General features: G+C 34.0%; 1 protein-coding gene and 2 pseudogenes across 1 annotated transcript in view; 2 read left to right on the top strand and 1 right to left on the bottom strand.

Annotated features, from left to right (window-relative positions):
* Positions 1-25,244, bottom strand: part of PUM2 (pumilio RNA binding family member 2) — an 81,615-nt gene that overhangs the window by 22,303 nt on the left and 34,068 nt on the right. Inside the window, exons 8-13 of the mRNA XM_023528502.1 lie at positions 24,388-24,513; positions 22,692-22,834; positions 21,007-21,136; positions 14,773-14,916; positions 14,369-14,659; positions 9,966-10,202 (exon numbers count right to left, since the gene is read on the bottom strand). Coding sequence (XP_023384270.1) covers positions 9,966-10,202; positions 14,369-14,659; positions 14,773-14,916; positions 21,007-21,136; positions 22,692-22,834; positions 24,388-24,513 — 1,071 coding nt within the window. The remainder of the gene's footprint in view (positions 1-9,965; positions 10,203-14,368; positions 14,660-14,772; positions 14,917-21,006; positions 21,137-22,691; positions 22,835-24,387; positions 24,514-25,244) is intronic.
* LOC111737617 lies at positions 16,526-16,641 on the top strand (annotated as a pseudogene).
* On the top strand, positions 25,110-25,225 carry LOC111737558 (annotated as a pseudogene).

Raw genomic sequence — 25,244 nt, 5'->3', positions numbered from 1 at the left:
AAAGGTATGACTCCGAGGGTAGAGCCACACATGCAGAGGCCAGAGGGTGGGGCTGCTGCCCCAGCAGATCCAGAGGACAGAGTATCTACCTAGGCACAGATGATTACTCTCAGGCTCTGAAACCAAACAAAACTTCCCCGCTGGGTTTCAGATTTGCTTGGGACTGTTAATTCCTTGATTCCTTCCAATTTCTCCCTTTTGGAATGAGAATGTCTATCTTACGGCTGTCCTACAACTGCACATAGAGAAAAATTTTGACCCAGGACAAACCATATACAGAGTCTCGAATGAGACTAATTTCAAAAGAGATGTGAGGCTTTGAGTTGATGCCAGAATGGGTTAAGACTGTTGGGGGGGATGCTGGGATGGGGTGAATGTATTTTGCATGTGGGCCAAACATGAATTTTGGGAGACCAGAGGGAAGAGTATACTGGGTTGAACTGTGTTTCCACAAAAGATATGTACAAGTTTTAACTCTTGGTCCCTGTAAATTTGGATATAGGGTCTTTGCAGATGTAATCAAGTTAAATCGAGGTCGCACTGGATCAGGCTGGGCTCTTATCCAATTGGTATCCTTTAAGAGGAGAAAAATCAGGGCAGAGACACATAGGAAGGATGCCATGTAATAGTGGAGGCGGCGCCTGGAGCACAATGCGTCTACCAGCTGACAAAGGCCAGGACTGCCCTCTACAGCCTTCAAAGGGAGCACGGCCCTGGCTGACACCTAGTTTTGACTTCTAGCCTTCAGAACTGTGAGCCAATAAATTTGTTTTAAACCATCTACTTGTAATAATTTATTACAGCAGCCGCAGAAAACTAATACATATGTTATCCTCTTAACTCTATGAGACAAAGATATTATTTTCATTTTACTTATGCCACTATAGGCTTAGAGAAGCTAAAAACCTTATTTGAGAACGCATAGCTAATAATTAGACAGAGATTTTACTATTATGTCTGAATAATTCACTTAAAGCTTTCAGTTATACTGTTATACTTCATGAAGAGCATTTAATGCCATATGTATTCTTAATTCTAGGATACATGGGGTTACATGGGGGAGTAAATCACATAAAAATTACCTGTTGTTAACTACATATTTGCCTTATAAAGACACAAAAATTTTATTGGAGAAAATGAGTTCAAAAACCAACATGATTCTAATTAAAAGTATAATCTTGCACGTGATTTTAATATGCTAATACAAAAAGCAAAAACATGTCAAGTGTGCTGTGCTACCTTGAATTTGTCCATTTTATGACAATATGTAAACAAATATTAGATGCAAACTATAAACCAGAATAAAAATCTGTTGTTTCCATTTCTATTGCTTTTAATTTTTTTCTAAAAGCAATTAGTAATCTTACATTTTAGCCCTTTTTAAAACTATAAAGGGAAGGAGACCATCTGCAAAGATATTTAATGATCTTCCCTTATTCATCAAAGAGCATTTAAACAGATGAACTACAGTCCTCAACTATTACTATGAATCATTTCTATAACTGACTGCACCTTGCCAATTTCCATTAATTCTATCTAAAAAGCTAGTTTATGCTTTGTTTCAAAAACTGCCAGAATCTTTTTATCTTTAGTGAAAACTAACTTCTTACTCTGAACAGGAGGACACTTTAAAACTACCACTCCCACCCCCTTCCAGAGGAGTAAGTAGTGGGCTGAACTTTACTGGCTGCCTTACATGGGCAAAGGTATTTTCCTGCATATATCAAATCATCTCAGTTGATCTAAATCCCCTTCTTTGGTTAATACTTTTGGTGACAGTCAATAAATCAGGCTATATCTGCATTTCCTTGTGAATATTTCTTCTGAGATTTCATGTCCAGTTGCCTTTCCTGATTGAAGTGAAAGAAAACTGTAGGAGCTAGGATTTCTCTCTTAAATCATGTTTACTAAGGATCTGTACTATCTTAAGGATTGCTTCATAAATTATGACTATTGAGCATAATTCTGATCCTAGACAAACGTTATAAGCACATGTATCTTCTCTCTTGATGGGGTTATGATGGTGGAAAGTGGGCTGACCTGGGAAGGTACTGTGAAAGCAGCATTTAATCCAGAAAAACCCCCTCCCGAAGAAAAGAAGACCCCACAAAGCACACACATGCAAAAACAAAAACTCCACAACTGACTGTCACCGAACTTTTCAAAGTGAAATAAGCTAAAGAGTATGATTCTAACACACTGATCAAGAACACACTAATTGGGAACAGTCAAATAAGCTTTAATGTAGAAATCTATGTAGGATATAAAATAATTTTTTAAAATAAGTAGTCAGTGTCCAAAAACAGATTCATCAACAAAACATAAAGCAACAAAGCCACTCAAATTCATTTACAAAAACATCTGTTGAGAGATGAACACTCTTAAAGTTGTAGAGAAAGGTCTGAGCTTTCTTGCTTTAATCTAGTGGGGACAATAAAGTCAGAAGCAACTCTTATGAAATCTAGTCTGTGGACAATTTCATACAAAAAAAAATAAGGAAAGATGACAATTCTAAAGGAAAGAATCACTATGTTTTTAGAAAATGGAATTATTAAATAAAGTGCAATAAGGCAATAGCATTACAATCAATGTACTGTAACTGCTGGTTTACTTGTCTGTATTCACCACAGAACTACAAACTTGAAGGTGGGTAAGGAAGGCGGTTTTTTCCCACACTGTATCTCCTGTCAAGCAGCAGACAGCCTGGCATGTAGGTATTTAGTATTTGCTGAATGAATATATAAGCAAAAATTCTATTCAGACACAAAAATTCTAAAACAGAGGCCAATAAAACTACACAGAAAGGATAAACCTAAAATAGGGACTAGTCTAAATATATAGTAACGTTATCACTATTCTATTTAAAATATTTTAAAATAACACTTAAAGAAGATCCTTATCTTATGTTTTAATTTAAAAATTAATAATAAAATATTTAAAAAGACCCTTGAGGTAAAAAGTATTTAATTTGGAGTAAAGGTCAATTGTTAGCAAGTGAAAAGCCATGAAGAGGCCAATATATTGCCATTCGAATTAACTTTTCTCACCAACTCACAATAGGCTAAATTATATTTTACCACAATTTTATTAAAAGTTCACAAAAAATCTAGATGTAGGGAACAGGAAAAGATTCTTTATATATATTCACTGATAGATTATTAGACAGAAATAAAAACATCCCTTGAAAAGTGGCATGGTATCTTAGAATTTACTAACTTTATGACTATAACTAAAGTTACTTAATTTCTTTAAGAATGAACATTGTGTGTGCGTGTGGGGTCTAGGAGTCAAAGTTCATTTCTCCCATTTGGATATTCGATTGCTCTAGTCCAGCTTACTAAAAAGACCATCCTTTCCAAACATACCAGAGTGGTACCTTGGCCACTTATCAAATAACTAAAAGAGTAGGTCTACTTCTGGATGCTCTATTCTATTCCACTAGTCCATTTATCTATCCTTGTGCCCATACCACAATTTTAATTACTGTAGCTTTACAATAAGTTTTGATATGTGGCAAAGTTGTTAAGCTCTCTAAGTTCTTCAAGAGTGCCTTGACTATTACTTGCCTCTATTTTCCTACTTACATTGTTCAGCTTGTCAATTTTTAAAAAGAATCTAAAAAAATTCTCATTGAGATTGTGCTAAATTTATACATCAACTAGAAGAAAGTTGGTATCTTTATAATACCTAGTCTTTCAACCCACAAACGAGATATGTCCTCCTGTTTGTCTTCTTTAACTTCTGTCAGTTTTATAGTTCACAGTACAAAAGATCTTGCCCTTCCTCCACCGGACTTATTCCTGGGTACACTACAAAACCACAGCCTCATATGTTGAAAATATTCTCAACAAGATACAGGTCAGTTTTGAACACTGTTCCATGAGACACGTGCTGCTTTCATTTTTAAAGGTTATTTGGCTAAAGCTGCAGATCTCTCACGAAGCACATTTGCTTATATTTTAAAAGCTATTTTTTTTTTTGATTCTGTGTTTATTTAATGTACACTACTCAATGCATAAACACAGTGCAATGATGTAAATTCTAGGTGAGTTCTTGGTAGATTAAAATAATTTTTAAGGCATATAAGACATCTGATATCTCAGTAAGAAGAAAAAGGTAGAAAAACAACTAAGTGAAGAGTTGAAATGTATGTGAAGGAAAAGTAGATGCAATGAATAAAAGAGAAAATGACAGTAAATAATAATACAAAATTACCGTCAGAAAAATTAAAGAAAAAACTTCCATTTACAAAATATGTTATCAAGGGGGAAAAAAGTACTTTGAAACATATACAAAAAGAGATCAGACTTTTCTATTTTCTATCTCTCATCCTGTAAGTTTTCCTCAAAAATTTAAAATATTTGATGGCAAGCAGAGTTCATGTTAATGGAAGGAAAGTAGGTAAGAAGAAAAAAATGCATCAGGGAAATGATAAGGGAGACAAGGTCAAAGGCTCATCTGAACACACAAGTGATCCAAGAATTTATGAGTTAAAAGGGAAGGGTGAACTAAAGTTGTATGCAAATTATGAATTATTTCTACTCCTGAGATTATTTTAACTAAATCAATGGTGAAAACTTTCTCAGATATTAGAACCACTAAATCACAGATAGTATTAAAAGATAATGAGTAAAACATAAGGGCAAAATTAATCACTATGGCCCCAAATTAGAATTAAGATCAATAAATCTGTGCAGAGAAATGAAACATAAAATAAATTTCTCCATACAAGTAATAATTTTAGAATTTCTTAACAACACATTTCATGTTTATCAACACATCAATGACTTTTAGACACACAAAGGCTTGAAGCAATGCTTAAATCTACACCACCATGAGACCTGGAAATCACATTCTGCTGAGGGCTGGATATGCTATACTGTAGCCAGTCCCTGAGACGCCTGCCTTTTGATTAATACATTCTTATTTCATGGAGTAGACAATATATTTGGACCTTAAAAATGTCTAGACAAGAACTTTTCTATAAATCTCAAGAATAACTAAATTGAGAACGGGATTTGGAAGTCTAGTAATTTTATATACAACTTTAAAAAAACATAACCTACGCCACTGAGAGATAAACAGTTTCTGAAAGGTTGATTGGAATATTATTTTACACTTTGTAAAACTGTTCAGTTCATTATAGAATAGCATAACAGAAAAAGCAAGGATAGTACCAAGAATTAGAACTGTGTCTATCTAGCCTCAGTTCTGTCACTTACTGGTCTGGGCAAGTCTCTTGGGTTCATATGACCTAAAACTTTCTCATCTTTAATGGGCCTATCACTCAGCCAGTCTATGTTAACAATTAGGATGAAATGAAATAATGAACATGAAGGTGCTTTAGAAAACTATCAAATGCTAGTTGGTTATATGGAGCTTACTACTTAAAGAATAGTACTTTCAACGAAAGTTTCAAAAAATTATGTTTTCTGCTTTAAAGGCCATATATGAAACTCAGAAAAACTGGACATAGCCTTACAATCAATTTGATCATACTTGTTTTAATTCTTAAACATTTCTAAGAGAAGCAAGTGACTCAATCTGCCAAAAGCTAGCAATTTTAACAGATGTAATTACTACTTAACAGGAAAAATAATCCTAAAAATTAATATTATTCTGCCTATACTTAATATAAAATTTGCTGTGATTAGAAGACAGGTTATAAAATTTTCCAATTTGTAGCAAACTAAAGTATCATTTGATTACAGAATACATGACATTAATGACTCTTCAGAACCGATAGCCACTTTTCAATAAACTAATTTCACTAACTTCAAAGCTTGCATTACTTTCTAGTACCCTTTTCTTAGGAAAAAAATAAGCTGGTTCAAAAATGAAAAGGTACAAGAGAAAAATTTGTTGGTTTGTCATGGTCTAAGTTAAATGAAAATACAGAATACTGCTTTATACACAAGAAGTTTCATATCAATCTAATTACTACGAGCATAAAGATCAGAATAAATCAGAAATCAACAACATTTTAAAAGTTTACTAAAAGAAGAAAAAGGAAAGGAACAGGAAGGAAAGAACTAGTTAGTTCCCTCCAGGTAGAAGAATAAAATAATATTGGAACTATTTAATGTTCTTTCATGGGGAGTAAAGTATCTCAAAACAAGATACTGACTTCTATCTGACAGAATGATTCAAGAAACAACTACAGACAGAAGATTTTTCTTCCATCTCTACAGATCAATATAACATGAGAAAATAATTCACTTACTATTCAGTGCTGAACCTGAGGCCCAGAATATGACACTGCTCTTTGCATTTCAAGATAAAAAACCATTAGTTGTAAAGTTTCTTCTCTTTCCCTGTTCTTTTCACACCTCGGTTCTCCAACCCTGAGTAATTTAAGCGCTGCTTTTAAAGAGTTTGAAGTCAATATGGGAGCCAATCCTCTGAAAGGGCTCCAAATGTCCAAAGATGGTAAAATTTTAAGACCAAAGAAAGGTATCAAATTGATGTCTCTCAGACTGCAACAGATTGAAACAGAGCAAGTGTCCTAAAAATCCATCAATTTACAGGTAACAATGATGATTTTATAAATATGAGTCACCTTTAGAAGTTGCTAGGGTATCAACTCATTCTCAAAGTTAGAAAATAAAGGAAAGAAATCAAGCATTACCTTGACTCCTATATGAATATTTCAGGGTAACCTCACAACTGATGAGGAAAAGTTCTTTTTTATAAAAAAGGTAATAAATGCAGAAAGAATGATAGAATTAAAAGCATCACCATTTTGCAATCTCTGAATATGAGACTGATATTCAGGCAATGATCAGTCTGACCACCTTACAATGGATACAAGCAGACATGTGCCTCCTAATATGGTGCAACGGAAAATACAGAACCACATCTTGCTGAAAATAACAAACCAAACACAAGCCTCTAGATTTAATTCCATTTTACAGAAAATAGAGAATAGAGGAACATGTTAAGTACTACCATGTGGAAACAATAACTAAAGTCAAAAATGGGAGATTCAAGAAGACAAAGTTTCAACAAATACATGAAAATAAAAGAAAAATAAAAAAAATGGGGGGAGGAGTTCCCTATTAAAAGACATATCAAACAAATGCAATGTACAGACCTTATTTGGACCCTGATTCAAACAACACAACTATAAAATGACATTTAAGTAAAATAGGGTCATGAGAATGAGAAATTATTTTAACAGGTATGACAATCATATTGTGATTATAACTGTTTTTAAAAAAGAAATCTCTATCTTTGAGAAAATTCATACAAGAAAATTATTTTTTCAGGTTTCTGACTTATTAAAAAAGAAGACTGCAAATCCTAACAAAAAATTTTAGTTTACAAAAAATGAACAATCAGAACTTGTCAATTGAAATGCTTAATTAAAAAGTGACTACTAGTCATTCTGCTAAAAATACTTATGTTAATCAAATAACAATTTTTAAAAAGGGACATCTTTTTTGGAAAGCCAGAAGCACACAGTGTTGCTATTTTTCTGTGACTCAAATAACTAGCAAGAGCAATGGGAGAACCGGTTTAAAAAAAAAAAAAAGTTAATGTTTTATCCAATACAGATATCAAGACGTACTAATAACTATAACGATCACGTCTTAAAATCTTACAAGAAAATAACCTGGAACGAATTCCAACCAATTCTAATGAAACTGACAACTTATCTCTATCTAATGATACTAATGTGTGAGCTTAGTAAAATTATTTTTTAAATGGATATGCAAATTCATTTCCACAAGTATTTTATGTCATAAACCTTAATAACTTGATTCATAAAGAAATCCACTTCAAGTATATACAATTTAAAGAATTGTTTTTTTTAGAGATAATATGTAAGTCTTCCATCATGTCTGAATCACAGGAAAGCAAAAAGATCAATTATCTCCACGAACACTGTGCAAAGAGCAAACTGATGAAATTTACTAAATTATTTTCAACCGGGCGGGGTCTATTTTTTGATAACAACATTGTCAGTTATATTACAGCTAAAGCTAAAGGAAACCAGAGATCACAAAAGAAAAGAATCTACAGATAATTCCAACTAGGTATAGTGAAATATCAGATTTCAAGCTGAAGCTAAACTGAGGAGCTTAACTATGGGTACAAAAGCATCAGGATAATGTAGAACTGCTGGCTCAAGTGATGATTATTCCTTATAATTGACTAGAGTTCCTTCCCTAAGCATCTACATAGCTAAATTCTTTACAGTCTAAAATATATAGATATATATACATACATATATATATACATATATATATATAGTTTAATGATAGAGACATCTAAAAAGTAATTTATAATCCAATTTCTAAGTAATCTATGTAGAATAATGTCATTTATACAGGCTCTAAAGCACAACATAAGCAATAACAGTTGACAAGAATCTGATCTGAAACTTACCTATGAATGACAGGACATGACAAATATAATCTTAACAAATAAAACATAAAATTATTATGAAAGGTCTATTTTTAGGTTTGTTATGTTTCAAATTTTTATGTCCATTTCAAAGTTTCAAATGCATGTCTTATGGGGGGGTGGGGGTGGTGGTAGAAGTAGGTTTGAACAGAAATAACATAATTAGGAACTGATTAGCTTCTGCACTAAGACGATAAATGAAGGAAGGTGTTAGATTAAAAAAACTGATGAGTTTACACAAATAGTGCTGCAAAGCAGAGCACAGGACCCCACCAAATAAATATCCTCAAGAGAGCAAAGGCCCAAAACTTAGGGCCGAGGACCAGTCTTTAAAAAAAGGAATCCAGTCCACTTTGCAATGACATAATTCCAAATGAATATTATTGCAAAACACACCTTTGTTACATCAACATTTACTGTATAATGAACTTTAGGAAAAAAAAGATATACCCTTACGATGGGGTGGTGGTGGTGGTGGTATCAAACAACCACTTTTATCTACTTACGATAGCAACATTCCTTCTTAAATAGCAAGCTGATTTAAATATTTCCAATGACGTAAAAATCAGCAATAGAATCCCTCACTTTTAGTTTTAGTTGAGGTAACTAGGATTACAAAAATCCAAAATCTAATTTTAATGAAATGCTTTCTTTGCGGAAATAGGGATTCATACACAGCCTCCGATATCCAAAAACCCTTCAAAATATACTATTTACTACATGGGTAATTTCTGGAGGGAAAAAAGAGGGAAAAAAGTAACTATTAATTCAATAATCTTAGAGTGGGGGCAATTTTCATATTCAGATATAAACAAAAAAGAGGGAAAAAAGTAACTATTAATTCAATAATCTTAGAGTGGGCAATTTTCATATTCAGATATAAACAAAAAAGAGGGAAAAAAGTAACTATTAATTCAATAATCTTAGAGTGGGGGCAATTTTCACATTCAGATATAAACAAAAGTTCTAAATGCTCCAACTTCAAGGGTACAACAAGCTTAAACCATTTTTTCCCCTTAAACAACATATTTAAAAGTAAGAGAAATATATGGACCAAACCCTTAGGATTCTCTAACTCACAAACACACTAAATTCATATACCCTGATATAATCATTTGGTCAAATGATCAGGCATTCAAAGGCCAAAGCAAAAACCATTGTACGAAACTAAATTATGTAAAGTTAGATAACTATGTGACTAAGGTTTTTTTTTGGTGTGCAAAAACTTTTGATAGTGCAATTTCTCTTTCACTACCATGTATAGTTGAATTTTCAAATGATCTAAAACACACACAAATCAAAAGCACAGACAAGAAAACACACTACTGTATTTCATAAAAGGAACATAAGATACAATAGGGGTCTTTACCTTACAGTACATTAGACCCTTGCTTTAAATTTTCATGACAGAACTTTTTCAAAAGGCTAATATCTAAAAGCAAAAGCAATTTGGCATGTTTTATCCAACATTAAATATTTTACATATATTATAAACACACACAAACACACTTACATGTATACATACAAATAAAAAGGGTTTTGGTTTTTTTTTTTACCTAAATGCAAACTGGATGAGGATCCATGTGATGAAAGTGATGGCGGTGGCGTAAGTGAATGTCCTGGAGTTTGGCTTGGCAGAGGCATGCCTATTGGACTTGGAGAGGAGGAAAATCCCAGACTATTGTAAAATGGTTGCCCTATGGGTGCTAGGCTGCTACTAGATCTTTTGTACAAGTCAGAGCTAGTAGATAGAGACTCTCTCCTTGTGGCACTACTACTTGCAGAACTGCCAACTGAAGAAGAAATAAAAAAAACCCTAATTACATACAGTGTTAACTGAATAAAACCTATCCCCAACTCTTGCTGGGAAATAACAGAAGTGATCACAATAATTATTTCTAGAAACATTATGGAGAGGATAATTACTGTGATAACTATACATACACTACCTTAATAATCATAAAAGGGTATAAATGCACCCCAATAGAGTAACCAAATACTTAACAGAGCAGCCATATGTTCATTATTTCACACATTATTTACCAGTGACATATGATTACTGTGCTTTAATACCCTGGTATGATTTATAAACCCTGGAATTTAAGCTGTCTGTTTTATGATATGCTGAGAGTAAATTCCAACAATTTTGGTAGTGTCCTAATCTCCAGAACCAGTTTCTTAGACTTCAACTCAATGCCAAGTAAAGTTTATATTGATAAATAGGATATTAATACATTTCCCTTACCATTCACATTTAATTTGGCTTCTATCTTGTGTTCAAACCATAGTACTTTAAGTCCATATTGGCCCGAATATTAGTCAGTTGTCAAATATATGGCAGCTTATTCCTCAGTACTTTTCACACTACACATTCTCCTTATTCTTCAACGACTAAATTACAAAATACATGTGAAAAAACTCAACTTTTAGAAAATTAATAGCTCTCATTACTGTTATCACACCAAAAACATGCTTTCACTTACCCTCAGGATCTTCCATTCCTAAGATTTTATTACTGTCCTCATTAGCCTCTTACTCAAAGTGAAGACTGCTCAGCCTTTTTTTCCTCTTAGATGATATATAATTAATTTTACACCACATCCCTTATTGTACTACATACTTTTTTTTACATAATTCCAAATTAAACTATTAACCTTCTAGTCTCTTTTTCCTTTTATACTCTACAAAACCATAAGAGAATGGCAGAATCACATGAACGTGTAGCTATGTATGTGTGCATGCTCAGAAGAACAATCCAAGATCGGGCTGTTAACATGTATCTAGATCATCGCATCCTTTACCAAGTATTTAAAAGGACTGTCCAAAACTCCCAGTTCTTAAGCCTCTTTTAGAGTTCACATTTTCGAGTATGCTTCTTTCCTATTTCTAAGCACTGGTCTTTTAAACCAATGCCTTTTACATCTAAGGGAATTTCATGTTAGGAATTTCGTATTACTTTCCTTAACCTTCAAGTTTTTTAAAGATATGCTCTATATTCGGACCAATATGGTAATTTGTTTCAAGAGAATTTTAAAGTTTCTATTAGGTCTTGGTTTTATAATAGCAAGTCAATTACAAGTAGGTCATAAGGGTATAGATTAAAGAGAAAAATTAAGCAGAGCACATGATGGGTAGAACAAGTTAAGCTGATAATACACATAGGAAACTTTATTACATTGGTTTTTGCCAAATTCAAAATTCTATAAAAGAAAAATACCGGGCTCACGCTACTGTATTAAGCAAAATATTATACCATTCAACCTTTTATACCAGCCAGCGTAGTTTCTGAAAGACTAATCATATCTTTTATTGAAAATTTTACATCTTAAAATACCATTTAATGGGAAATACTAAGTAACTATATGCATTTTAATAGCAAAAACAAATATAAACACTAATGTGGTAAATTGCTTCTTGAGTTGGTTTTGGAAAAATTGTCAACGTATGCTACATTAACTATATTAATTTAAAAGGACACTGTCAAAGTGATTTTTCTAAGATATGGCTATATTTTAAAATCCTATTTATTGAAAATACAATTTAACTGACAAAGAAAAAGACAAAAGCTCTGTAGTAAGAGCAGTAGCATTATCATTCTCCTGGCAAATAATCAAATAAACCAGAGTTTTGACACATGCAGTATTATTTTCCTCCAAAAAGGAAAAAGCCAAGCCAAACATTTAAAAGTAATTCAGAAACAGCTTTACTTTCAACATAAACAATCTGGCTCTTTAAGTTTTACTATATGCTTAAATTCTCAGCAGCAGTATGACTATGAAATATGAAACAAAGTCTAGCTAAAATATCTAAGAAGCCAGACAATGGAGTCACTAATCATTTATCAACTGTGCATAAAATCTTAAATTACAAACTTTCAATTGTAACAGCACTTTCTAAATAATGGGTTCTCAAAAAAGAAGATTTAATTACTGTATTACAATGGCTAAGCTTCCTAGTCAACTGTTATAAATTAGGGTATTTAACACTGTCAAGCATTAATAATTTCATCATATAGGTACGAGGATGACTGTGTGTGTTACTGTGTATGTAAGTGTGCACATAACCACACTACACTTTAGATTTTGCATAGGCATGGAACTGCCATAATGAGAAATGGCAATGGTAGATTTGTTTTAAGAGTAAGTACGCATGTGTAGCACTTGAACGAATTTTCACAAATGTCCAAGAGAAGGGAGAAGATGACTGACTATTTACTAGCATTCAGGACTGGCAATTGTTAATATCCTCTGAAGCAAGACGAAACAGAGGTAACCGGAATGGAAATCGAGTTGAGTAATAAGCAATGCTTATAAATAAGGAAGGCATGAAGAAGATGAGTTTTTGGGAAAGAGGTATCTGCAAGGGACATTTGTAGGAAACAAAATGTTCATGCCAACCAGTTCCTGCAGATGGGAAAAGTTTTTAAAACTAAGAGACAAATGGGATTTTGGAAGAATTGGGTAAGGGGGCCTACAAATTTATACTAGACCACCAGTGACATATTTTATTAGAAAAGTGGAATACAAGGTTCAAGGCTCCTCTCTATTTTCCCTGGATTATTTAGGGTCTATCATCTAGTTGAGAAACTAGTTATTTAAAAAGTTTATTTTTTTAAGTTATATGTTTTTTGAGTTTCTTCAGCAGATTTAGGGTTACGTGGGGAGAATGCTTGTCAATTGTATTAAAAACAAAACATGAGTCCTATAGGAATGGTTGAGCTGGAGATAAAAATACTAAACTCTAAAAGGAATGAAAAAACTCAAGTTAGGAAAATTAAATAAAAAGACTGAACAGTCTCCATGTTCCCTAGACTTCCCCCTTATAAGTTCCTGTGCCCATTCTTTATGTAATTTTGTTAGGCAATTATGATTATTTCCCTATTGTATTTCATTGTAACAAAAAACATTCTGCATCTAAAAGTTTAAAGCTATTCTAGACCATTCCACCCTTAAATATTAAAAGCTTAGAAGACACTTCCTTAGATAACTGACAAGGATATTGATAACTGACATGTGCTAGTTTTGCCATTTTCCACACCAGGAAAGAATATAACTTAATGTGGTGGGAAAACAGATGAGAAGTAGATATTAAAGATTCTAGGATGTTACAGAAAGAGAAAATCTCTTGAGGTCCGAATACATAGCCCGGCCCCTCCTGAAGAAAAGGCTGCCAACTGTACTGAAGAGTGAGTGTTAAGTGTAAATAAGTCTTTTATCCCCACCTAATGTTTCCTGAATACTCTGGAAACCTCAGAGAACGAGACTGTAAGGTGTGGTCAACAGTGGGCCTTGGTTCTTCCTCAGATACAAAATCAGTTCGGGTGGGTAAATTATTTTATGAAGCTATTTAACATTTGGATTTCTTAAGTATTCTATATCAAACTAGAAAACATCCTTTTAAATGAATTTTTGTTGATGAAGACTAAATTATGTAATATAAAATATAGATAGGCATAATGGTAGTTTCTAAGCTGTTATATTTTATTTTTATATATTATGCCAGATAAAGAAAACCATAATGAAACATTAGCATTTAATAAGCATAAATCATCCAATAAGCACATGGACGATTATTTTAAAACACTACCTTAAGATGGCAAAAATATTTACTTCCTCAAACGCTAATATTATGTAGAGAATAAAGAAGAGCTAATGATTAGCATAAAATGTACTGCTCCAAACAAACCTTATTAAAACAAAAATGACAATAATCTGATTCCTAAAGCTAGGGGGAAATGTATATTTGAGAAAAGGATGGGCTGCTTGAAATGAGTTATACATTTATAAAGGTTTCAAGATTTGCAGGAGGTAGTTTCTCTTCTACAAAATTAAACCAGTAAACCAGTTATTTTAATCTTATCTTTTCTATACTACAAACTATTATTGCTTATCTTAATGTTAAAAACACACATATACCTCATATCCATTCAGCAGAGTACTCATCTTAAAAAGAAACTTACCTGATGAACCAAATCCACTGAGGGCTGAGCCTATAGCAGCGCCCAAAGAGCTGCTGCTTCCAAAGCCAAGAGATGTACTTCCAGGCTGGCCAGGTCCATGAGAAAATAAAGAGCTGCTCTGGGAGCTATTAGTCAGAGAAGTGCTCCCATAAAACGAATTCGACTGCAGATTAGTGCTTGGCTGCTGCTGCTGCTGCTGCTGCTGCGGTGGCTGAGTGCCAATTGGCCGAAATAGACCATTTGTGCTGCCTGTAAGACTATTTGCAGTTCCTCCAGCTGCTGCTGCCGCTGCTGAAAAATAAATTTTAGATACTCCTTAGAACTTCTGAGATGATTCTCTATTTTTAAAATATCTCAAACGACACCAGAAAAATATTATTCCTGAAAATGTCCAGTACACTTACCAGCTTGTGCTGCTGCTGAACTAATTAAAACCGGGGTTGGAGCCATTAATCGAACTGGAGCTCCAAGGCCAGTTCTTGCTCCAGGGCCAACCACTAAGGCACCAGTCTGATCATAATAGGCAGTTGGGGTTAGTACTTGATAGCCTAGATAATATTAAAATAAATGTTTACTAGTGAAAACATTTATTACAGAAAACACATGTTTACTTTCCCCTGCATTTGTGTTATCAATCAGAAAACATAGCTATTGTATACTATTAATATAAAACCCGTTCATAATTACCATGTGAAAAGCAAAAACATTTGGGAAGATATTACTACTCATATGAAAATGTTACTTTCCTTGATATAGAAATTATAGGCTATCGATGGCTGATATTAAAACTCATTTCTATTTAGTCAGTTCTGAGAGAATGTATTATAGTAAGACTAAGGGAAGTAAGGCAGAACATTATAAAGAAATGTTTATTATGCAATTTTAGTTATGTTCTAAATCAAGAACTTCATTATTGGCATTCCCTTAGATTTTCATTTGCAAGCATCCCTTTAAAAATTTAAATGATACATATACCTTAAAATCATAAGGTAGCAGTCTATTTGTAAAGGTTCTCAAGTTAGAGTTTGAATAAAAATCATGCAGGCATTAATTTATAGCCCTGAACACAAGGCAGGTGACAATTTGCATTATTCTGAACTATAGGAGAGTTCACCTCTCAGCACAGTCTTTTCCCAGCAGGGATTCCTCATCTGAACCACAGAATAGAAAATGACTATTTTGAAAAGAAAAGTGACTATTTTGCCAATTCTCCTAAGAATGGCACACAAGTACCACTGTAGATGCATAGAAGAGAAGTAAACTATATATAGTGGATAGTTTAAGGCAACAGGACTTAGTTCTCTCCCAGAACTCAGGTTAAGAAAGGCTCCCTTATACAGTAACAAGGACTTAGGCTCGACAGTCTGACAACCATTTGCAAAAATGTACTGGCAACCTCTGATACTTTTGGTTTAAACACTAAGATCACTAAGACAAACACTTTCATATGTAAAAGCTGTTTTTTAACTTAAATACAGCAATTCTGTTTTACAATTACAGTTTTATTTTAATGGACATAAATTAGGAGGATCTGCCAAATGAAGAGACACATAGGGCAAAATCTAGGAGGGAATGCTGAGCTTCAAAGCACTCTCCTCAAGGAGGCAACTCATGGAGTGACAAATCTGAGAAGATTATTAGATATCTAACTAGATATGGTAAATGGGATATACAACTCTGAAGTTCAGGAGAGGTCCAGGCTGGAGTTATAAATCTGGGAGTTATTACCATAAAGATGTTACTTAAAGCCATGATAGGATGAAATCACCAAGAAAATACAAAAAGGGGCCTATGAACTGAAGAGTACATCACATTAAGAGGTTAGAGAGAGGAGGAACCAGAGAAGAGACTGAGAAGGAATAGCCAGTAAAGAAGAAAGAAAACTGGAACAATATGGTCTCTTGAAAGCCAAACAAGAATCTCAATGAAGACTGAGTGAACAAAAATGTCAAATGCTGCTAAAAGCCATTAGGAGTTGAGAACTGACCAATGGAGTTAACAACATAGAAAGTCATTCTGGTAAGGGATAAAAGCAAAACTGGCAAGTTCAGTAAAGAATGGAAGCACCACGATGTTGTTCCACAGTGTAGTGGTTGGCACGTCTGCTTTACACGCAGAAGGTCCTGGGTTCGTGCCCCAGTAGAGCCGCGGTCCATGGTCAACGGCCATGCCACCCTGAATAAGCCCGATGTCTGATCTTGGAAGCTAAGTAGGGTTGGGCCTGGTTAGTACTTAGATGGGAGACCACCTAGGAAGACCAGGTGCTGTAGGCATAAATAATAATTAAAAAAAAAAAGGAAGCACCACAAAGTACAGAAAATGCTTTTGAGGAGTTTTGCTGTAAAAAGAACTAGAGGGGAGCTAGAGAAAAAGGGAGTATAGAGAATACTTTTTTCTTAACCAGAAAGAAAGCTTATCAAGAACACAAAACAATATAATGACTATGTACAAAAAAGTTAACCATCGCCCAAATCAAGAAAATTGCCCAGGATCCCCTCTCCCCCATGTCCCTGCTCTACCAGTCTTCTCTTTCCCTTAGAGTTACACACTACTTTACTATCCATAAATGCCTCCCTCTAAATATCATTTGGTCTGGATTATTTAAAAATTTTTATATATGATTTACCCATGTGATTGTATATAGATCCTTCCTAGTTTCCATTTCCATTACTGTATAAGCACCTTATTGGATGGACACCAAAACGCACTTATTCATTCAACACTTGCACTGTTCCCAGTTTCAGGCCACTACCAACAGTACTGCTATGAACATTTTTGTGCATGCATCCTGGAGTGTTATGTGTACATACTACTCTAATCTACATATCTATACTGGCTGACACCCTGAGTCACAGGTTATGCAGATTACTTTCAACTTTGGTAAATAATGCCAAACTGCTTCCAAAATGATTGTGCAAATTTACACTCTTACCATCTTGCTATTAGAGTTCCTAATGCTCCATGACTTTAATAATACATGATGATGTCACTTTTAAAATCTGGCCAATCTGGAAGATGTGTTTAAGTGTTTTGTTGTGGTTTTCATTTTCTTTCTCCAAAACTAAGGAGGATGAGCATCTTTTCCTATGTTAATTGGGCATTTGGATTTCCTCTTAAGAAAGGCCTGTTCAAATCTTTTTCACCCATTTTCCTATTGGGCTACCTTTTATTATAGATTTTTAATTCTTTATGTATGCTGGATCCAAGTCCTTTAGTGTTTTAATGTATTGCAAGTATCTTCTTCTATTCTTAGCCTTCAATCTTCTTTATGGAGACTTCTAAGGTAATGGGGTCAAGTTTATTATTTCCTTTATTTTCACTAACAAAACTTCCTTATATTATCTTCTAATAGCTTCTTTATAATTCCGCTTTTCACATTTAGGTCTAAAATCCAAATGGAGTTGGATTATTGAACACAGGGTAGGGCAGGGGTTCGATTTCACTTTGTTTCCCAATAACCAACGTTTTTTTAGTATTTTCATCTGGATGGGTGACTGTGTCCCTAACCTTGTGTTGTTCAAGAGTCAACTATTTTATTTAATTTATAAAACAAGTCATTCTTCCCTACTGCTTTGTAATATTTTGCTATTAATTAAGTGTCCGTTCCTCTTGGACCTAACTTTTGGGGGACTCTATTCCATTGCATTGGTCTTATTTGTGTCTCCATGCAACAATTTAGCCTCAGCTTTAGAGTAAATCTTACTCTCAAGTAAGTCAGAACAGAGCAAGTCCTTCTACTTATTTAAGAGTGTTTTAGCTAATTTCGACCCTTTGAGTTTTCATTAAATTTTAGTATGAGCTGTAAAAATATCACAGAAAGAACCTGTTAGGACTTTTGATCTGGAATGCATTGAAACTACAAGTTAATATGGGGAGAACTGACATGTTCAAAATAATGAGTTGTCCAATGGTATATGTTCCTTAGGTATCCCCTTTACTTTAATCACAATAAAACTATTTCCCATAGAAATCATACATACTTTTAGTTAAGATTTATTTCCAGGTATTTGCTACTACTGTAAATAATCTTTAAAATTTTTCATTTTCAACTATCATGCCATTGGTTGAAAAAAGATTTTCATATTGATTTTTATATTCAAAAACTTTAATACGAACACATTAATTTTAATATTTATTTAGAGATTCACTGATAAAAAGCAATGAGAAAGGTGAGAAAACCAGGAAAATAAAATATCACAGAAGTGAAAGTTGCAGGGAGCTGGACATGGTCAACATGGTGAAATACAACACAGAATTGAGAAAAATAAGGATAGAGAAGAGGAGCTCATACTTTACAATTGTCAGAGTTAACAGTAGAGCCTCTGTAAGTCATGGAAGCAGGGCTTAAAACAGAATGTGAATTTTGGCAAGTAGTCCAAGAGGGAAGCACATAGAGGGAAAGATTTTTTGGATGAGGAGGCAGATTAGCACAGTGGTTGTAGGGACGGAGATGGCAGAGGGAAAAAACTAAAGAGACAAGACTGAAAAACAACAGATAGCACATAGGATCAAACAGGAGGATTAAAAGTCCACAATCAATACCAGGGATTTGATGGATGAGAGCTAAAGAAAACTAAAAGGTGGAAAAGTTAAGGACTATATGAGGCTTGAAACATCATTTTCTCAAGTTAGCTCTTTTATTAGCACATCAAAGTTTTATAACTATGTAACAATTTAAAGAAAGGAGAATTATCTCATCATAGTCTTGGGTAGAACAAAGTAAGGAAGGCATCAAGAGAAAGTTTTTGAGTGAGAGAACCATGTGAACAGTCAACTAGTCAGTCACTTAGGCATACAAATACTAATTTTAGCAAGGCCTCTTTTATGAGAATAGTTTTTACATTTATATTTGTAAAGAGACTAAATGTTGTGGCTCAGGCTAGGCAAAATGATGCCCGCCCCCCAAAAGTTGCACCTGCTTTTAATTTTACCATCGTTTTAAACATACAGTCAATTGTTTTTAGACAAATAAAGTATAAAAGTGGCTTTCTTTTAAGGTTACCAACATAAGAGTTCACTGTTGAAAAACAACAACAGAAAAAAAAACAAAGCAATAAAGAGCTCTCTCATAGAATGGGAAAAAGTGAATACAAAAATAAATTTTGAGAACACCAAAGCTGATAAAACAGCAAAATACCTTGATATTTTTAATAAAAATGAGCTGAATATGAAGAAAGGAAGCAAAGACATATATAAGAAATGAATAATAGGACCAGCACCAAGAGCCTAAAAAAATTAGCAATAGTTACAGACAGCACCGAATATACAAAGGCCAAGAACACTCTCTTAAATCAAGGTCCTACTTAGAATCTACTAAGGCAGGACTGCTGTACTCCCATGACTCTTCTTCCCTTTGTACCTGCAGGTAAAACCCAGCAGGAACAGAGTAGTTTTATATTAGCATTGGCTTTCAGAAACTCCTAGCTCAGTTCTTTTTAGCCCTGCCTCCATGTCTCTCCGTTTGCCTACAACGTAAGCTTCAAAGTCGATTTCTCAAAGGGCTGCTTCTGCCAGCATTTCTAATCCACAATGGCTTCAGGGACAGCAGTATTAAAATCTTCTCTTTATCTAGTGGGTAAGACAAGATGATAAACTCAGACCTTAAAATTTCAGAGCAAAAAGAATGAATGCAACTGGTGTGGAAATCCTCAAAAATAACAGAGAAGTATTTAGCAGCACTTAACACATAAAAGAAACCCTAGATCACCTAAGTAAGGATCTTTTCCAATACATTCAACACATTTCCTAAATGATCTGAATAGAAAATTTAACTACACTACAGTGAAACTGGAACTCACATTTCCTTAACAGGTAATGTTATAGTTATAGGAGTTGCTGTTTCATATACTAAAAATGAAAAAATAAGATGCTTAAGAGTCCTCAGGAGTGAAATGAAGGAGCAGAACAGAAAGTGATACATTATCTACTGATAATTCAAATGTAGTCTTTAAATCTCACTTTATAAACATAACTGCTGCTTTATTGGCTTAAGAAAAATACCTTCCTCTTTCCATTATTGTCAATTTTGTATCTAGCTTCATGAAAATCTGCTCCACAAAAAAAAGTATTTTGTTGATTATTTCTAAAGTTGTACTGGGGTAATGGGCAGAAGATTTTTAAATTTTCTCTATATCAGGCTTTCATAGGCATATTGTATTAGACACTGTTGTTATAAATACCAACTTTAAAATACTATGAACAGGCTAAACAAGACTGAACAATGTTCAAAGTGGAAAATGTTAGATACGAACCTCTCGATATTAACTAACTATTCTTATAAGGCAGTAATGGCAAATAGATTTTGTCTAACATGCCAACTCTAACCCATTGGTTTTATTTCTTGAAGGATGGCAATGAGAATTCTGGCCCATGTTAGGGTGGAAAGATGCTACAGTTTATGCCATAAAGAGAGAAAAAATGGCTGTGTTTAAAATTCTAATACATATTTTCTATCCCTGTCATTAAGTCTCACCAGCAACATTAATTTCAACTCTTGGCATCTGAATTCTAAATAATTTATTGCAAGGTAGACAAGATTTTAAGAGTTTTTCTCTTGATTTTTTTTCACTCTTCAGTGTGACAGTCTACATTTAACATTTTAAATCTATTCAAATTTCCATAATTAACCAACTATATACCTGGCATGCCAGTAGCAAGACCCTGACCAAAAGCCAAAGTTGGATTTGCTGCCGCAAGTGATTCTGCTTGTTGCCCTTGCTGGCCCTGATTAGGAGTAAGAGGGCGCTGACCTGTTCCAGCACGGAGAACCTACAAAGGACAAATGATTTCCTTAAAAATGAAATTATAAAATGACAGATAAATTTACCAGGGACAACTTTGTATATACCACAAGTAGCCTTTAGATATTCTTTGAACATATTTACATTCAATGAAATGTTGATTTAGCATGAAAAAAATACATGATACTTAACATCAAAAACCACAATCAATCACTGACTCGTGACAACTAGAACAATTAAGCAACATGGAGCTTCTAGAAGGCCTTTGGGAAAAAATTATTTCTAGTATTCATGTTTTTTACCAAAGTAGTATTTAAAAGAGAGATTTTACTGAGGAGTGGGGAGAGATGGCAAAATCTTAGATGAAGACAAAAAAAATTAATTTAGGTTTTATTATTTTCTAAGGCTGAAAACAAACACGTGAAGCTTAAGGAAATAAATTAAGTATGATTATTCAGTGAGTCTGTTAGAAGATTGTGGTATGAATAAAAACTTCAAACTGAACCAAGTTTTCAGAATTCAGAAGCTTTAATAAAAATAAGTAAAAGCTGCTTTTTAGGACAAAACCTTAGGGCGAAAAAAGAACACAAGATCATATTAAAACAAGGTGGAAAGTCTTAAGGATGGTCAAGTTTTATTACTTTGTAATACACAGCTGTTGCAGTGATTATATACAAGCATAATACACATTAATTTCACAAAGGTAAATTTTTAAGTAATTCAGGACAAGGGGGATTCATTTTAAGACCATCCTATATGTAAGCATTAAGAAGGTATATCATTCATGTAATGTGATATTTGGAAAATAAAAAATTTAGATTAAAAAAATAATTTATTAAATGATACTGTGGTATAATCTATAAGGACTGAGCCAAAGGACAGCTTCAATAGAACATCAAAATGTTATTAAACTATACTAAAGGAAATTTAGAATAAAATTTAACTGCCAAGTAACAATATGCTTGTCATTAAGTTGCTTCTGTGGTATAAATATGTAGAAGTGACAACCAGAATTCTGGTATTTATCAATAGTTTTTACATTTATCAAAATAGTTCTAGTAAAGTGGCTGAAATTTTTTAAAAAAATCTTTATGATAAACATTTTAAGAAGTTAAATCTAACTTCTTAACCTTTAGTGAAAATATTTCACCTTTTTGTGCTTAAAAATATAAAGTACCTAGTAATCTTGTTTTTCTGGTCAGAAATATATTAAGTTAATATTTAAAACAGTAATTTAAATGTCCAGAAGAAATCTGAAAATTCAAGTAACAATTACTTTGACAGAAATGTTATGAGCACACTTTAAGGAATGATGAAAATTAAAAGCTTCTAGAGATTTCAAGGCAGTTTCAATAACAGAAATGTAGAAATGGAATATAACTAAATCTTTAAATTCATATACTACCAATTAGGGAAAAAAAACCCAGCCATGTAATCAATACCTGTGTACCAACTATATATGCTAAGTACTGTATTACACATTGAAGAGAATAAAAAGAGAGAAGACACAGATCTTGTATCAAGGAGCTCATACAAATTTCAGAAACGCTTCAGGTATTAACTGAATGAAGGTGGGGCTATACCTGCTGCTGTCCAGGCTGAGCTTGTGACGCAGCTTGCTGATTTGCTGTGTTGTTTGCCGCAGCCGCAGCTTGTTGCTGAAATAAATTGGCTGGATACACCCCCCACGGAACACCATAATACTGAGGTGGAACCACTGCCGGACCTAAACCCCGCGCCCCACCCAAAAAAAAAAAAAAAAAAGTCACTACATTTTATAGATGAACGAGGCCAGTTACCACTAGATCATAGAAAGGGATAGTGCATAAGACTTAGATAGGACAGATGTCCTTACACATACTATACTTTCTATTTTTTTTCCTATTCTACTACAGAGAAAATCTCATTCAAGTTTGATTATTAAAAGAGTGAGGGAGGTAAATGGGGTAAAGGTGGTCAAATACGTGGTGACAGAAAGAAATTTAATTATGGGAGGTGAACACATAGTGTACAGCTGAAACTTATTGAATTTCGTTGACCAATGTCACCATAAAACAAACAAACAAATAAAAGAGTGAATGTTCAAGAGTGACAGCAGTGGCCTTAATGGAGAGATGCGGAACTAAACTCAAAAGAGGACCAATGAACTGATAGGACACTTAACTAATCTAGTCAACATTTACTGAATGCCAGCTAGTCACATAAATGTGACAGATCAGTTGCAGTCTGCTATCAGACAAGAATCTGAAATTAAGTTTTTCACTCCTTAAACTCTTAAGTATTATAAAAAAAAAAAAGTCCCCAAACTCTTAGAAAAAGACTGTTCTATAGCTATGATAATAAGTAACTACCAGAAGTAGACCTAAAATTGTCTAATTGATGAGTGACAATTCACTTTGGTGAACTTATCTCTGAAAGTAAAAAATCAGTGACAGCCGATCAGCAAACTCACTCCAGTGAACACACTTCCATGGCTGACATCACCCTGTTTCTGCCTCAGTAAACCAACATGATCCATGCCCAAGACCAACTCATGTCTGTGTAACCTACTCAAAACAACCTTCCCCTCAAAACCCTACAGAAGATTAGCAAATTGCTCCGCTCAGTAAGAATGTGCCTGCTGACCAGCACACAACTCTCCCTTACTGTAAGCAATAAATATAGCTTTGGTTTGAAGAAAATCTTTTTTCCCAGCTTTATTGTGATATAACTGACATATAACACTGTACCATTTTGGTGTTTTTCAGTTTTCCAGTAGTGTTTTCAGGATGTGACAGTTTTTAGTAATTTCTTTCTAACGCCATCCCCTCTTTTTGTCCCTCAGCCTGCTTGCACATTTTAACGCTGCTAACTAAACTTTACTTTTACATGCTCATTCTCTCAAGACTACCTTACTCTCTCCTTGACCTAAGTATTTACAACACTTATCTCTAGTTTATTTCATTGAGAAGTAACTTTGCATTGTCTCTGTGGGTAATGGGATTGGTCACAAGAATGAAGATTTATATTTGGCAATGTAAGATTTCTGAAACTAAAAAACTAAAATGTAAAACCAATCATGTATAGGAGGAAGAGTTATCAGACTTAGGCTTCTCTTGTAACATTATAGTTGAAAAATTAACTCTCTGGGAACTTCAGCTCATTCTGGATAAATGTTATAGTTATTCCTAGGAACTTCAAATTCCCTGAACTTCAAACTGCCCAAACAGACAAAAACAAAGTTTATAGCAAAAGCGAAACTAAAGCCATAATAAGCAATGAGGATGAACAGTAAGTTACCTGCTAATGTTGCTGCTGCAGCCAATCCTGCTGCAGTATACGGATCAGTCCCTGGAGGAGCAGCACTAATAATATATGGATTTGGCACAAATGCAGCTGGAGCAAGGCCTGCTGAGAATACACCAGCTGTGTTTTAAAAGGGGAGAAATAATGAATGAAAATATAAAGTAGGATTTTCTTCATTAGGTAAAAAACATTTCTACTCTGAATTTGGGGTGGAGAAGAGTACGCTTAATGGTTTAAATTCTTAAGTGCTAAGGGCACAGAGGGGGGCATCTAATGAGCTTTGGAAAAGGGTAGGTAGGATGGAGTGGGGTTGTGGTATATGATAAGATAAAACTGGAACTATAATCCGAACAAAGAGCCATAAAGAGCTTCCTGGTCTTTACTCTGAAAGCAGGAGGAGAGCAATGAAGTTTTAGGCAGAGGAGTGAATTTAAGCCCAGTTCTGAGTCTAACATATGCTAGTAAGGATTCAGGAAAGGCTAAGAAAGATTTTTAAAATATTCATTTGCATTACTTATCAGAGAGGCAACAAACTGCTGGTATTGAGGAATCGCTGTGTATACCTTTAACCATATGATACTAAAGAATTACTTTGAAAACGTGCTGCTAGAGTAGCCTTTTCTGGAAAGTAACTCCAATAGGTACAAGGTAAAGAAATAATGAAAAAGAACATGTTTAAAGGAACTCAAAAAAGTTCAAGTTTAAAAGATGCTTAGGTCCATGGCCATGTCACCCTGAACAAGCCCGATGTCGGATCTCGGAAGCTAAGCAGGGTCGGGCCTGGTTAGTACTTGGATGGGAGACCACCTAGGAAGACCAGGTGCTGTAGGTATAAAGAACAATTAAAAAAA

Source organism: Pteropus vampyrus, unplaced genomic scaffold (genome assembly GCF_000151845.1).
Source record: "Pteropus vampyrus isolate Shadow unplaced genomic scaffold, Pvam_2.0 Scaffold28, whole genome shotgun sequence".
NCBI classification, from domain to species: Eukaryota; Metazoa; Chordata; class Mammalia; order Chiroptera; family Pteropodidae; genus Pteropus; species Pteropus vampyrus.
Note: the sequence above shows the minus strand (reverse complement) of the source record. Positions and strands in the feature narration are given on the sequence as shown.